The sequence below is a fragment of the Nansenia antarctica genome (assembly GCF_963989245.1).
Source record: "Nansenia antarctica genome assembly, chromosome: 15".
Taxonomy (NCBI): domain Eukaryota; kingdom Metazoa; phylum Chordata; class Actinopteri; order Argentiniformes; family Microstomatidae; genus Nansenia; species Nansenia antarctica.
This window is the reverse complement of record NC_137685.1, coordinates 10,160,168-10,176,427: the sequence shown is the minus strand read 5'-3', so window position 1 is coordinate 10,176,427 and position 16,260 is coordinate 10,160,168. Positions and strand designations below refer to the sequence as shown.

At 40.6% G+C, this 16,260-nt stretch overlaps 2 protein-coding genes across 2 annotated transcripts in view; one reads left to right on the top strand and one right to left on the bottom strand.

Moving 5' to 3' along the window:
- Positions 1 to 9,199, top strand: part of stab1 (stabilin 1) — a gene marked incomplete at its 5' end in the record, with an annotated part of 78,146 nt that extends 68,947 nt beyond the window's left edge. Inside the window, 3 exons of the mRNA XM_080545959.1 lie at positions 8,138 to 8,278; positions 8,514 to 8,618; positions 8,716 to 9,199. Of these exons, the coding sequence (XP_080402085.1) occupies positions 8,138 to 8,278; positions 8,514 to 8,618; positions 8,716 to 8,808 (339 nt within the window). The 3' untranslated portion in view covers positions 8,809 to 9,199. The remainder of the gene's footprint in view (positions 1 to 8,137; positions 8,279 to 8,513; positions 8,619 to 8,715) is intronic.
- A 2,372-nt stretch (positions 9,200 to 11,571) lies between these two features.
- On the bottom strand, positions 11,572 to 14,293 carry ccdc71 (coiled-coil domain containing 71). The gene has a single exon (XM_080545455.1). It carries the CDS (start codon positions 14,209 to 14,211, stop codon positions 13,216 to 13,218), a length of 996 nt encoding a protein of 331 aa, XP_080401581.1. The 5' UTR covers positions 14,212 to 14,293; the 3' UTR covers positions 11,572 to 13,215.
- Between the last annotated feature and the right edge of the window lie 1,967 nt (positions 14,294 to 16,260).

Genomic DNA, 16,260 nt, shown 5'->3' with positions numbered 1-16,260 from the left:
TTTTCATATAGATAGTCTGCAGAGACAACATGTTGGTTAAAGGTGTCACAAAAGGAGCCCCGACCAAGCATTAGTGCATAAATAAACATACTTTTCAGAAGGTCAACATTTCTGTATTACAAATCCTTTTTTTGATTACTCTTATGTAATACTCTAATATTTTGAGATACTGGATTTTTTTCTTTTCTTCATGAGCTGTAAGCCGTAATCATCAACATTCAAACAGAGGCTTGGAATATTTCACTTTATGTGTAATGAATCTAGAATGTATGACATTTTCACTTTTTGAATTAATATATATACTCTCTCTCGCTCACTTTATTTTACTGACACCATCTCTACTGTGAATGTAGAACAAGCAGAAGAGCTCATATAACTCCTATTTTAGAGACTCTACACTGGCTTCCTGTTAAGTTCAGAATAGATTTCAAGATCCCCCTGCTTGTTTATAAAGCTCTCACTGGCACAGCACCAGAATATCTGAAAGACATTTTGCTTGCATATCAGCCCAATAGAGCTCTCAGGTCTTCTAACGCTGGTTTCTCTGTGTACCACATGTACAAAAGAAGAGATTTGGTGAGGCTGTATTCTCATTTTATGCACCCAAATTGTGGAATGCACTGCCAGTTTACATTAGAGATGCAACCTCAGCAAATATGTTCAAGTCAAGACTAAAACCCCATCTTTTTAATATTGCCTTTAAATGACTAAATCCTTAAATTATTATAATGATTGGAGCACTTTGAGCTGCAATGTTTGCTATACAAATAAAAAGTTATTATTATTCAGGGTTCGACGTTAAGGTTTTTTCCTACTTGCCCTGCAGGGCAAGTACTTCTCAAATCTACGTACTTGCCCCATCTACATTTTTACTTGCCCTGCCTACTGTTGCCGGCTGTGCGGCACATAGATTTCTCTCACAACAGACTTCTAACTAAGAACCGTTGCCTGTTGATTGTGTGTAAATCGCTACAGAACACAAGTTTCTTAAAAAACAGTGTTCATTAGCTATATTACATCAATCATTATATTTAATAGTAGATGAGAATTGGTTCCAACTATTAACTTATTTGTAGCATGGACGGGTAAAAGCAATGTGGCAGAAATGTAACCTGTCAATCAGTAGTCATTTCAGATCAGTGAAATGACAAGTGCTATTTCAGAGTATTCAGACAGGGCCAATTACACCCTCCGTGCCCTCTCTGTACAGGTGAGCCACATGTTTAATGCCGGGTCACAGTTCACATTAGGGGTGGGTAACTCACAATACAATAACCGTATGATATTTTGCACCCCGATACCGATGGTATCACGATATAGCGATGCGATATTCTATACATTGTAAGACAAGTCATCAACGATACATCACGATATCTGTGTTAACTGAGAAAAAATTCCATTATAAAGGCAAAAAGCAGGAATTATGTTTTTTATTCATTCACTTTGTTGTTGCTGGTTGTGAACAATGAAACAAACAATAAATTAGGCCTAGCCTACATCTTTCTTACTCGTCTCTAACATACACAAACACTGACTGCCACTTGTCCATGTGTGACTGCCATCATACAAAATAAAGTGCCAAAAGGCCGAACTGCCCAGAAAGCTGGAGTTAAAATGTTTAAGGAAGGACTATAGATATCTATGTGAAGACTGATGTACATGTCCTATTTAGAAAAGAGGCTACAGAGAAGCCAGCAGTATCATTATGCTATACATACTGATAATATTAAACTATGCATTTTACTTATTTTTTTTTTTTTTGGAACTTAGTTTTTATTTCAGTTTCAACAACTTGTACAATCATGTCATGTTTTGTCTACAATTCTTTCCATTCTTATAGCTGTACACATATGGTCCATGGATGTGGTTCAAAGCATGACACACAAAGCAAAAAAGAGCGATCAACAAAAACATTGAGATGTCAATGACGGAATAAAATTAAAGATTTTGAAAAGAAAGAAAGAAAAAGGGTAGGGTCGGGGGGGGTTGGGTCAGGTGGGGGTTGTGTATGTGTGTGTGTGTGTGTGTGTGTGTGTGTGTGTGTGTGTGTGTGTGTGTGTGTGTGCGTGTGTGTATGTGTGTGTGTGAATGCAATGCAGGCATATATCTATGTGTAGTGATATGAAGTGAGTCTAGAATACAGAAATATACGAGTCGAGATGTGTGGAGGGGTTCACTGTATTAATATGGACATAACCGGGCTCCATCTTTTAATAAATAGATGTTTCTGGAGTCTCAGAGTGTATGTTATTTGTTCCATCTGGTAGATTTCCCATACTTTCTCTGTCCACATATTGTATGTAGGGGGGTCTGGTTTTAACCACTTAATTGTAATGCATTTAATTGCTGCCGTTAGTAATATTTGTAAGAGATATATTCTTGCCCTTCCATCAATGCCTTCAGGTATAACTCCCAGTAGTGCCATCTTTGGATCTTTGGTAAATTTTTGGTGGAATACTGCTTCAAGGGCCTCAAACACCTCTTCCCAAAATGTTCTTAATTTGGGGCATGACCAGAATATGTGGGTGTGGTTGCCAATTTGCGTACTGCAATTTCTCCAACATTTATTTGAGTGTGTTGGGCCCATTTTAGCCATTATTTCTGGGGTTCTAAAGAATCTCATAACCACTTTCCATTTGAATTCCCTCCATGTATTTGAATTGGTCACTAAGTGTGCTTCAGTGCATATTTCCTCCCATATGTCCTGTGATATGTCAGTATTCATTTCAGTTTCCCATCTCTCTTTCCTCTGTAGTGTATTATTCAAATCCATGGATAGAAACCTTTGGTAAAGGTCACCTATAATTTTCTTATTCTCGTTTCCTTTTTGCAGCTTTATCAAGAACTCTTCGATTTCAGTGGGCTCCAAGACTTTATTCCATTCTCTATGTTTTGTTAGGAAGCTTCTTAATTGTAGATATCTGGAAAAAGTCTGTGTTAGGGAGCCTAAATTCCTCTCTTAACTGTTCAAATGATTTAAGGCTACCGTCTTTATGGAGTTGGTGCAAGTTAGTAAGTCCATGATCCGACCAATTTCTAAACCCTATATCTGTATTGGAGGGTTCGAAATGTTTCATAAGACCAATATTGGATAATGCTGAGATTGCTTTAGGTAAGCCAAATGACAGTTTTATTTTCCTCCAAATCTTTAGTGTGACTCTGGTCCATTCACCTAGTTGAGTTTCCTTTAGAGGGACATCTATGAAAGGCAAGGTCTGTAAGGGCATCGAACATAAACTTTTTTCAATGTTGAGCCATCGTGTATATGAAGAGTCTTGGATCCATGCTGTTAGAGGCTTTAGCTGGGCCGCCCAGAAGTAGTATCTTAGGTTTGGGAGTTTCAGCCCACCATATGGTTTAGATAGTTGTAGTGTTTTAAGTCTGATTCTTGGGCGCCTTCCTTGCCATATGAATTTGGAGATGAGTCTATCCCACTTATCAAATGTGGATTTGGGGATATCGATGGGTAGCATCTGGAACAGGTATAGAAGCCTAGGCAGCACATTCATGCGTACACTCTCAATACGGCCCAATAGAGACAGGGGAAGTGTTGACCAGCGGTCTAGATCTTTACTGATATTTTGGATTATGCTTTTGTAATTTGCATCACTTAGGTTTTCTAACAGTGAGGGGATTTGAATGCCAAGATATTTAATACCATCCTTGGGCCATTTAAACTCACTCTGGATTTTGATAGTTTGTGGAATTCTACCTCCTATGTCCATAGCCATTGTTTTATCAACATTTACTTTATAACCCGAGAAGTATCCATAGTTGGAAATAAGATCTTTTAGGCGTGGGATTGTTGTTGCAGGTTCAGTTAGATAAAGAAGCACGTCATCTGCATACAATGATAATTTATGTTGTTCCTCATTTATTGTCAGTCCCTTTATGTTGTCGTCGTCTCTAATGAGCTGTGCCAGTGGTTCAATACTGATATCAAACAGCAGGGGCGACAAAGAGCACCCCTGCCTGCAACCCCGTTCTAGAGTAAATCGGTCCGACAGAAATCCATTCACTTTTACAGCAGCTTGTGGATTTGAATATAGTGTTTGAATCCATTTTATAAAATTGGGGCCAAATTTGAGTCGTTTTAGAGTTTGAAATAGGTATTGCCAAGATACTCGATCGAATGCCTTCTGGGCATCGAGGGATAATATCATTGCTTCTTCCTCCTTAACTTTAGGGTGAGTCATAATATTTAGTAATCTTCTTATGTTGTCCCCGTAGTATCTTCCCTTTATAAACCCGGTCTGATCGGGGTGGATAACTTGTGTGATAATTTTATTGACGCGTCTTGCTAGGATGGCTGTTAATATACGTAGGTCGGTGCATAAAAGTGAGATGGGTCTGTATGATTGGCATTGGGTGGGGTCCTTGCCCTCTTTATGTATTACAACTATTGTTGCGTCCCTCCATGAGGGGGCCGTGGTTCCAGATTGCAATGTATGGTGGTATGCTTTTAGCAATAAGGGACATACTGTCTCTTTAAATGTTTTATAGAATTCATTACTAAACCCATCCGGTCCAGGACTTTTATTGTTTTTTAGTGTAGAGATCACTTCTTGTATTTCCCATTCTTCAATTGGTTCATCTAGTTCTTTTGCCATAGGTTCAGATAGCTCTTTTAGTTTGATGTCTTTCAGAAATGCTGTCAATTCATTATCATCTGTGCAGGTGTCCGTATTTTTGTAAAGAGATTTATAAAATTCTGCAAAAGACCTTGAGATTTCATCAGGTTTTGTGAGAGTCGAGTTATGAGTTTTTAATTTCTGTACTATATTCGATGATTGTTGTTTTTTTAGTCTTAGTGCTAATAATCTACTTGCTCTGTTTCCATTTTCATAATATTTTTGGTTGGTAAACCTTAAATTGCCCTCAATCTTTTCAGTGATTAGGCTATTTAGATCCCTGCGTGCTTGTTTGAGAGCATTAAGTAGATTGGAGGTTGGTGTTCTTTTATGCTGTTGTTCAAGCAGCCTTATTTTATCCTCTAATTCTCCTTGTTTTGCTTCTCTATTCTTTTTTTTCGCGCTCGCGTATGAGATAATGCGACCTCTAATGTATGCCTTAGCACAGTCCCATAGGATGAGAGGTGATATTTCAGGTGAGTCGTTAGTTTCTAGGTAATACTTTAGTTCAGTTGTTACAAATGTGATAAATTCCTCATCATTTAGAAGTGATGTATTTAATCTCCATTGTTTGGTTTTTGGCCTGTGACCTATGTTCCATGATAATGCAAGAGGTGCATGATCAGATAGAGTAATTGGTAAGATCTTTATGTCTTCTATCCTGTGTAGTTCTGCTTTGGGTGTAAAGAAATAATCAATTCTCGAATAAGATGAATGTCTGTGCGAGTAGAAAGTAAAATCTCTTCCTTTAGGGAATCTGCTTCTCCAAACGTCCACTAGGCCTGATTCTATCGACAAGTGTTTAAGCATTCTACTCATTCTAGAAGTGGGAGTTTTGGAGGTAGGTTGTCTATCCATTAGCTGGGACATAACACAGTTGAAGTCTCCTCCCAACAGTAGGATACCGGAGCTGTGTTGTATTGCTGTGTTAATGACTGTGCTAATGAAGCCAGGCTCATCCTCATTTGGAGCATATATGTTCATGAGGGATACATGTATCCCATCTATAGATCCATTCACTAAAATGAATCTTCCCTCAATGTCCTTGTGGACCGTTGTTGGTGTAAAGTTAACCTGCCTATGTATCAATATAGCCACTCCTCTCTTTCTACCTGACTGATGTGATGAGTAGAACACGCTGTCTGCCCAGGATTTCTTTAGTTTCTCATGTTCCATATCCGACAGGTGGGTCTCCTGTAGGAATGCTATCTGACAGTTGGCTCTTTTTAGCTGATTAAGGATTTTCTTTCGTTTTATAGGATTGTGAAGGCCTTTAACGTTATAGCTTATGACCTTAAGTGATCCCATGGTTCAGAGTAAGAATTAGGGAGGATCTTAATTTTACCTGTAGGCATGGTGATGGCAAGGATAGGCACATGAATAGGAGAAGATTGTGAACTGCATGTAGTACAGTGTCTATGTGTGTGATTGTGTGAGTGTGGGTGTGTGGATATATGAGGGGTGGGTATGGGTAGGAGGTGTGGGGGAGTTGGGGAGTACATATAAGGGAAAAAAACAAAATAATGCAAGAGAAAACAAAATACATAAACATACACGTTGCTCTTATTCTTCCGGTATGATCCCTGTGGAACAGTGGGATCTGAACATAGAAATAAAAATGAAAAATCCGGACACTCAACCGACATGAGTGTCTGGACAGACTTTTGGGACATGGTCCCAGGCTGCGAGTCTGAACAGGCAGCTGTGCGAACGACCTTTAAGAGGGTTCGCCTTTGCTTGGTTATAGTACCAAACAGAATAGCTAGGAGTAGTTTGTTAACATTTCAGGCTCCCGTCGAACCTTGAGGTAAAACAAATTAACCTTAATTTCGACATTGTCGAATATATTTTACATTGTATATGTGTATATAAAGAAATAAGAGTAATAATAATGATGTCTAGAGGCAGAAATAAATAAAAGGATCGGAGAGAAGCATTAACGCAGTGGAAATTAAGAAACAAATAAAAACAGTCTCCTGGTCAGGTAATTTTAACTTCCCTGCCCCTTATGAATAAACAGATAGATTATTTCCCCCTTGGGGTAAGTTTTAAATTGAACTAACATATGTCCAGTCTCCTTCAACACTTGCATATAAACTGCTGTGAAGAACTACAATAACAACAAAGGGGTGGCATTGACGATGGTAATATATTTAAGCAGATATCGTCCCGTCAAAGTTGGTCTTGTAATGCCACTGAGACCCACTGGTCTGTGGCTGGGGGAGACCTACCCTGAACCTGTTGCCGGCATGACGTTCTTCTTAACGTAGTCCATCGCTTTGTCTGCATCTGTGAATTCCTTTTCTTCTCCGTTGTGTGTGATGCGGAGTCGGGCTGGAAACAGTATACCATACCGAATGCCCTGACGGTTGCGCAGCATCTTCCTGACCTCCGTGAACGCAGCCCTGGCCCTGGCGACGTTGGCAGCATAATCCGGAAAGATGGCGATGGTCTGCCCGTTGACCCGGAGAGGAGCTCGAGTGCGCGCACAGCTCAGCACCTCGACGCAGTCCTGGTAGTAATGGAGTTTAGCAATGATGGCGCGTGGTTTCCCCTCCGGTCTCCTCGGAGCCAGGGTTCTGTGTGAACGATCCACAAGCACATCTCTATCCAGTTGTAGCACTTCCTTCAGTAGTTTCGAGACCGATGCAGTAGAGCATGATCCATTCGTCTCGGCCACCCCTAGTATTCTGATGTTGCATCTCCTCATTCTTCCCTCCATGTCGTCGCATCTCTCTCTGAGCCCGGTTACCTCTGCTTTCAAGCCCGTCACCGTAGTCCGCAGGTCCACCACCTCGTCCGACCACGTTGACAGGCCGCCCTCCACCTCCGTGATTGTAGCCTTTATTTGGTCAATCTCAGACTTAACCGCCGCAGTATTGTTAATGATTTCCGATTTTACTGCTTGAAGTTCACTTTTAATATAGTTGAAATCTTCGGCTAGTGCATTTTTAATCTCTGTCTTTATCACCTCGGCAATGTCGGATTTCAGCGAGAGGAGGATCTCTGTTTTCAGCGCTACAGCGTCCATCACTGGGCTGTCTGTCCGGGGCGGAACCGTCTGAGCCGGGGTAGCTGTGGGACTCGGCGTCGCGGTGGCTTTTGGCCTAGTAGTGGACGGAGTGTACTTATATTTGCGCAGATTTGCAGCCATTGACCCCTAAATACACAGACTTTTGATTTTAGGAATATGTTAGAGACAGGTTTCCCAGTATTTTGTAATGTAGAAAGCTTATTAAATTAAATAAAACAAAAGTCCGACGGGAGCTCAAGCGAAACACGTTCTACTCCATTGCCCGCCCACCGGAAGTCCATTTTACTTATTTTGATAATTAAATTGAATATTTATGTTCAGACTTTAATTTTGAAATACTTTTTTGGGGACTTTTATTCTGAAATATATTTTTGGGGACTTTTATTCTGAAAAAATGTTAAGAGAAAGAGGATTTTGATCAACGTTTTGTTAAGTAGGCCTCAGTTACATTGTTGACCATTGTTCCCCGCAGGTGCATCATCATGGTAAACCATCAGGCCACTCTGCAGCAACCTCCATCTTGGTCACCTTAGGGATCATCTGTGTCATCACTGGTCTGGCTTACTACGTCTTCAAGCACAAGAACGACGCTTTCCGATTCCAGTACTTCAGGGTACAGCAAAAAGCCATTCTCCAACACTCATTTAAAATAACAAATTAAATCAACATGAAACAGTGAACTGTGAGACTAATGAATCAATACACAGCATGATAACCTTTTGTTGCATATATTCATTAGTCTCACATTCTACATCTGTGTAGAGACATTTCAGACAGGCCTACTGTTAGTGTAGACGTCCTGCTTCAATGTCATTAAATGGAAGTGCTTTTTATTTCTCCCATACCAGAATGAAGATGAAGATGTTTCCTCCAGGGGAGGGGGCAAACCTGCCCTTGTGTCCATCCCCAACCCCCTCTACAGCGGGCACAGAGCCTTCGCAGAGCCCTTTGGTGTAAGTAGAGCTCCATCTTAGGTCTTCAATGGCAAAATGTTGTTATATGAAGCACATTGAATTTATTCAGTATTTAAATGTTTGATGATCTTTTCAGGACTCGGGACAAGAGGCAGAGCCATCAGAACCACCTCAACCTCAACCACCCCAACCCCAATCCCAACCCCAACTCGTTAATCTCCTTGATTAGCACAAAGAACAATTGGAATCAATTTACAAATACCATTGAAATTCTTCTGTAGTTATGTAGTTAGTATACCTACAGATAATGTTGTAATGACTATCAAAGTAATTAGCTTATGAATCTTTCAACCCTTCTTAACCATTTTCTGCTTAGAAATGAGATTATAGACTACTATCTGAAGTGATGTTGTCGCAATACTGGACGTGTGCAAGCTTCTTATGTATGTTGTTTAGACTAGCATTGTGTATGAATGGATACCAGTGTAATGTTTACATTAGCTAAATATGCTAACATGGCAAATATGGATAGGTTACACAAACAGTAGATCAGTCATCCATGAGCTTCTTTCAAGGTAAGAATACGTTTAAGATAAGGTTGAAAAATCTGAACAATTGCTTTCAGGACGAGGTTGAAGCTGTGAAAAACATTGTGTATATAAACAGCAATTATATCAAAAAAAGAAAACATTTGAACCATGCCCAATATTCAATGAATGTCAGACTGACAGAATTGTATTAAAATATTGCTTCTATACATCCATTAAATACAGAATATTTGTCATTATTTGATTGGTTGGTCAGTGAGGAACAGGACTGACACAGTACCTACACCGACAGTGTAGCATTCATCTTTCATTGCATACAAGCCTGCCTGGCCCCTTCAAAATGGTGGATTCTTTACTCTGAGTTTTATTGAAACAAATACTTAAAGGGTTTGCTTGCTTTACTACCTCCCAACATTCTAGTATAACAAACCCCCACCCATCCCCATTTCTCCCAGAGCATAGCCTTCCCATCCCCCACAGGAGAGAGGGGGAGGGGGGAGCTGCTGTTGGCGGGAGCAGGCGATGGAAATGGCTCTTGAAAAGGAGTGGAACTGGAGCGCTGGAAAGAGCAGAATGGCAAAATGGCTTTAGATAGGAATAACCTTTATTGTCTTGGATGAACTGACAAAAGCCTGGTTTGTCTATAGAAATGGAATCCATGCTAGTAACTCTGTAACCCAGACAAAGACAATCTTTCATTGGAGGTAAAAAAAAAAAGAAAAAAAAGTGAGGTGGTATTTTCATAAAATACCACTGAATTATTTCAAAAGAATGTGAGAAACGTTGAATGTTGAGATTACCTAGACTTTCAGAGGCGTCCACATCCAGCAATCTCAGTCAGTCTCTGATACACCAAGAAGCCACAAGACATTACCTTTCATAAAGTCTTCCATCTTGTTTTTTTATGAATGCATATATTTAAGAAAAACTGGGAAGGAATAAGACAATCCAATGCACTACAGTTAGGCTAACACCTGAAAAGACTCTAGCATCATCTCCGAGGCTACTTCTGGCTGCAGTGGCCATTGATTTAAATAAAATTGATTTCTTGGCCAAAAGCAAGATTTTTCCCCAGGATTTTTGAACAAGGTGAACAAGGTGGCGCTAGATTGCATTCTCAAAACAGACATTTATTCATGTCAAAATGCGCAACAAATACAGCTAAAATACTGAACCGAGGAACATAACACTTTCAATTTCAACAATGTCATTGACGAACAAAGATGGTTACAATGTCAACAGTGTGGCGCAGGGACCCTTTTACATTCTCTGGGGTATTGTGTTTAATTTGGTATATGAATACTTTTCTTCTGATATATGACAGTTATAACACAATCATTACAAGCCCACCGCAATCAGATGTGTTGGGTGTTTTTTAGGTGCACCTGCAAAAGAGGCGTCGGTTTCCCCTGTATAAATAAATTAAATAAATAAAGCACAAGTCCTACAGGATAACAGCCAAGGTAAAAAAGCATAAAAGCAAAATCGCAGGAGAGTAAAAAGACTCTTTATTGTCTACTCTTCAGGCAGAGCGTTTCAGACAAGCCCCTTGATGGTAATTTACTGCAAACATCAACATGGAAAAGCTGAGCCACGTTGATGCAAGAACCAATAGGTTACTATACTAGAAACCATATACAGACAAGAAATTAGTTCTGAAAAAGCTTGGCAACACAAAGGCCCACTCCCATTAAAGGGATGGTTAACCAATACTAACTTTAGCCACCGCTAACAAAAAAAGAATCAATGGTTGTGAATGTGATCACGAGACAAACAAAGCATCAAATGAACTGTCTGATTTGGTTGGTAGTTACTGTGAGGCGATTTGCCTACCAATATTGAACTTTGTATCCATTGATTTCTTGTTAGCGGTGGCTAAAGTTAACTGATGTGGCTATTTGAACAACTCAACCATGGATGAGTTTCTCTTGGCCCGTGGACTACTTTCAGGGTAAGGATTATCAAACTATAAAGGTGTAAACAAGTAAACTACAGGATCTCAATTCTACACAGCTGTTTTAAGAGAAGTTGCCATGGTGCTGAGGTGTGAAAGCCATCACCATAAGGCAGGGCTGAGTGAGGAAAAGGAAGGAAATGGTCCATGAACACTTTCAGTGTCCCTTCCAGTATCAGCTGACATTTTTCACAACTTGCCCCAAAGGCTTCAACCATTTGCTCCACACCATCAGTTTAGAAACGGCATCAAGAAATCAAAGTGTAAAGGCTACTTACTTGGCCTATATAAACTCCTGGAAAGGTGCAGATGTAGGCCTTTATAGATTCTCCATCACACACCTGGAGTGGATTGGAAATTCAATATCTAATTCAAACGTGCAACAATGCATTTTCTTTTATTCAATTTCTGAAACTTTAATGAAATATATACACAATACAGCTGTTCAACTTTCAACAAGAAAAGAAACTCTAAAATTGACATGGCAGTTGGAGGTGTCTTTTCAATCAAAACAACCAATTAGGCCTAATAAAAGGTACTCTAGATAAGGGATATTGGGTGGCAATTGTCTTACATTAGAGAAATAACAATCGACTACAAATTGGCAATGATTGACTTTTGCAATTACAACGGCTGTGTTTGGAATGCTTTTTGTGAAGTCCCTGAACACAACCACGTAGTAACACTTAGGCCTAGTCTGTATCTCTGACATATTGCAGTACAACAAGACAGTGGGAAAGCACCCATATCCTAACGTTTGGCACGAAAAGTATTCTTCAAAGATGTTTAATCTGAATGACTGGATAACATACAGTTGGTGTAGTCTTGTCTATGAAATGCCCTGGTTTGAACAGGTCACAAAAAATAAATTAAAAAACAGCCTAGCTAATGGGCCTAAAAAAATCACTGATCCACAGCTTTAAGCCCAGTTTATGCTTCTGCGTAAAATCGACGGCGTAGGCTACGGCGTAGCTTGCGTAGGCTACGCCGTCGATTGACGCGCACCTCTCCAAAAATGTAAGTACGCGGCCGGCAGTGCCTACGCAACCGTAAGCTCTGTGATTGGTCCGCTTGGTAGCACATGATTAAGACATGATTCCGACTCTCTCGTTGGCCAAAATGCGGAAGCCATCACTATAAACTTGGAGCCCTCGCGTAGGCTACGGCGTAGCCGCGCGTAAATTCGACGCAGGAGTATAAATCAGGCTTTAGACAGAGAGGAAAACACTGAGGCAACTTTTTCACATTATGTTTGTAGGGCCCGATGTCCAAGTTAGCACCAAATGAAAAGTTCAAATAAATAAAATTAAAACTAAATGAAATAATTTTGTCTTTCAAAAATCTAGCACTATGAGGTTGCTCCATATTGCATAACTACAACTTTTAAGACAATCATTCATTAGCTTGGTCCCTTTCTGAAGGAAAGACGTCTTTAGAATGTTTCAGCAGAACATGAATAAACAATCACCCACAGCTTCTGGAGAAAACAACTTAAAAGAATAAGGCCATTCATTTTCTTAAAATTGAACTTTTACAATTCAAGTGCTTACATTCGGCAAACACAGAATAATGAGGCTGTCAAAGTGCAAACTTAATTTGAATAGGCTATACAAAAGTGGCTAAAATGGCAAGTAGAAACAAGAGGGACAGAACCGTGTACAATAATGCCCCTAACCTAAGTAGCCGAAGCACCATGAACTGAGAGCTGCACACTGTGGAGCACACGGATGTGGATGAAAACCTTAGGGTACTTTTTTTATTTTAATTTTTTATTTTTTTACCCAATCCAACAGTCAATTTCTACTGATCCTCAATGTCAATATGGATAAATAGTCCAAAAGCGGATAAATAGTCTGAAAGCTAACAAAATAGAGGCTGGTCAAAAGACCACCATTCTGTATTGTGGTTCCTATGTGGTGTCAACGAAACACCACTATACAATTCTCAAGATTCCCAATGCCTTTGAATCATTGCTGCGTTGGTCAGTAATGCCACCAATGCATTACAAGGAACTTATATTATTGTACAAGATAACAGCAATAAGACATTCCCAACCAGCTTTGATCCAGCAGGACACACAAGGGCTAAGGAATCCCTTGCAACATGGAAGCTAATCCAACGTTGTTCTGAAAGTCTAAGGTTTCATACAAGACAATAGTGGTCTGATGTGTATTACAGGGGACAGGTTTACTTGTAGAATCCTCTGCGCCCTTCTTCTCGACTCCTCAACTGAGTCAGAATCGTCCACTTTGACGACTTTCCACCTCAGATTGTTCTCGTCCACCCTGTGTTCCCTCTGACCGTTCATAACCCACAGGGACTGTGACATGTCCTGCTCTTTGGCATATTTCAGCACCCTGTGGGTGCCATTGTCCCTCCAGGTCAGTCTCTCTGTGAAGATGTTCTGATGCATATCTGGGGCTGAGTCACCGATGAGGGCGACTCCTACTTTCACCGGACAGGAGGCCGTTCTTTCACGGAGCAAGGCGAGTGCTGTTGGTGTTTTACCGGCCTTCTGCGAAGGCTGCGACGGTATCCCTGAAAGAGGTGGATAAAGAGTATTCATGCCAGAGTGAAACTGCAGTCTCGCTGTGTGAGCTCCGGACAAGCCCTTGATATTTGTTAATCTCAGACATTGCTGCACCTGGTGAGGTCCAACAGCAGGAGCTGGAGATTTGGAAAAGGCTACTTCGTTGCGATATTCCTGCCAGTGATTTCGTGGAGAGGCCCTTTCTCCTGTACTCCAAGATTTGTGCTTATCCTTCTTCTTGGCTAAGGGTTTCCTCCGCTTCTTCTTCCCTTGCCTCTGGCCCTTGTCCGAAGGCTTGTGCATGTCTGCGGGTAGTAGTCTTGTTGTGCATGACTTGTACCCGTATACATCTTTGCTTCTCAGCACTGTGGGTTTGTGTCCTTCCTCTCTAAGCCCCTGGAGAAAAGATACAAGCTCCTCAGTGTCTGAGAGATCCTTTGACATCGGGTTGAAAATCTGCAGCGCCTCAATAAGAACAGTTTGTCCAGCTGAGGCGATTCTGGACCACGAGTGCACAGCCTTCTCCACAGTCGGCTCTTCGCAATCCATCACGACGTACTTCAAGGGGTGAACATCTGGGGGGCCTCTGAAGTCTGCCATGTTGTCCAAGCTGTTAAAAGAATGTACAAAATATCCATGTTCAAGCCACAAATCAAGGTAAATAAGATATTTTGCAATATACCATTTCCCCCCCAAAGTATCATAGTACACCTAGACATCATATCTACACAGTGTTATCCTAGCCTAGTCCAGAATAGGGTTGCACGATTCTGGAAACTTTCTAGGCAGAAACTTTCCAAAACTTCAAACCTAAAATATGCGATCGCATCGAACTAATTGAGAAGAAGCAAATTGCACGTTCATGTGAATGGCACTACTGATTGGTGACCCATAGTGTACACTATAACGTAGACGATAATGAACTACGAGAGCACTAAAATTGCCTCATAGGCAGCGAGAATGTGGTGTGGCATAGCTTGCTAATAAATTGTTACTATTCAGATTGTAAAGAGGAATACATTTTTTGTAGATATTAATACATATTGATTTCTTTTTTTGTTTTGACTTGTCCGTGCAGGAGGAAGTTCCAGTGTTTCCTCCAGGAATTTTCCACAATAGGGGTGCTCACCTTTCGTGATTTTCCGCGTGCACGCGCATGAAACGCGCACGCATTCGGCAGAAATTTCCATTTTCCACAACACTGTACAGGCGAAGGTCCTTGCCAATAAACCCAGCGATAGACTTGGTAATAGTCGTAGCCTCTGGGAGTTAAAGGGAAGCCTTGTTTTGAAATATAATCGTTCCAGACTTTATAGATCGTCGTATTTGTTTTTCCATTTCAGCCATTCATCTTAATTTTTTGCTGATAGAACATCGACATGCTAGGATCACATAACTACACATAATTAGATGATCACACAGCCCCAAACACGAACACGTAGATAGATTTAATGATCATTAAACTGTTGTTTATCATATCGAGTGGGTACTTGTTTATTATATCGAGTGGGTACTTTAAAACTTCAAGTTTTGTGTTATGAAAACAAAACTAGTGGTTTAGCCCTAGGCTGCGTTCGTAAATTCACTCTGGAAATCTGTTCAGCAGTCATAGAATGCCTCGTCCAATCAAATTACTTTAGGAGCAACCTCCTCCTCCTCAAACGCTAATGCAAGTAGTTGCATTTTGTTCTCCATTATTAAATGCTACAGTATACACAACTTGTTGAACAAGTAGACGATAACGTTATAAGTTATACAATGCATGATAACGGTTACAATGTATGATGGTTAGGATAGAATCCCGTTGTTACGGTTACAGAATACTCGCTCAAAAGGGGGTAGGCAGCGCAAAAAAAAAAAAAAAGGGTTAGGTTAAGTCAAGTGTGAACACGGCCTTAGTGGACTGAATTAATTAGTGGCGGAGAGAATCTATTTGTGGCGGGCCGCCACAAATCAATGCATATAGAGGAAACACTGAAGTCCACTTGTCTGAACATAAAATATACTTATCCCAGACAAGCAGACACGCCTTAATGTTGAGCCCTGCTGTAGTGGAAGATATTCTCATTTCCAGTGAAGTAGCCGCCATCTTGTTGTGACATTTTTGTTTATCCTGCGCCTTCATCACTTTGCTTGGTTTCTTGGTGCAAAGAACAACTGCCCTACGCCCCCGAAACCACTGGAAAACGCCCCCAAATGCACTCTAAAACTAGCAACGTTTGCTAACAAATTATAGGTATTTAGTGATCCTAAAACTGTTGTTATATTGAGTGGGCTCTTCAACAGTTCAACTTTTGTAATGTGCAAAAAAAGTATATGCTGATTCACTTCACAATTGCCGAGTTGCGGCCCAATTCACCAGACCGTGTCACAAATGACACATCATGACAGTTGCTCTTTTTCTCCTGCTGACCATACTTGCCTGTTTCACACCTGTCCTGGACTGAAGTGTTTTTGTTACCATGCTAACAGCTCTCCATGTTTCACACCTGTCCTGGACTACAGTGTTTTTGTTACCATGCTAACAGCTCTCCATGTCCCGCTGGCCTCCTGTCAATTGGCAGCTATTTTTGTGACACCATCTGGGCCCGGATTCACAAAGCGTTCTTAAGAAAACATTTGTAAAATGTAAGAAGATTTGGTATTCAT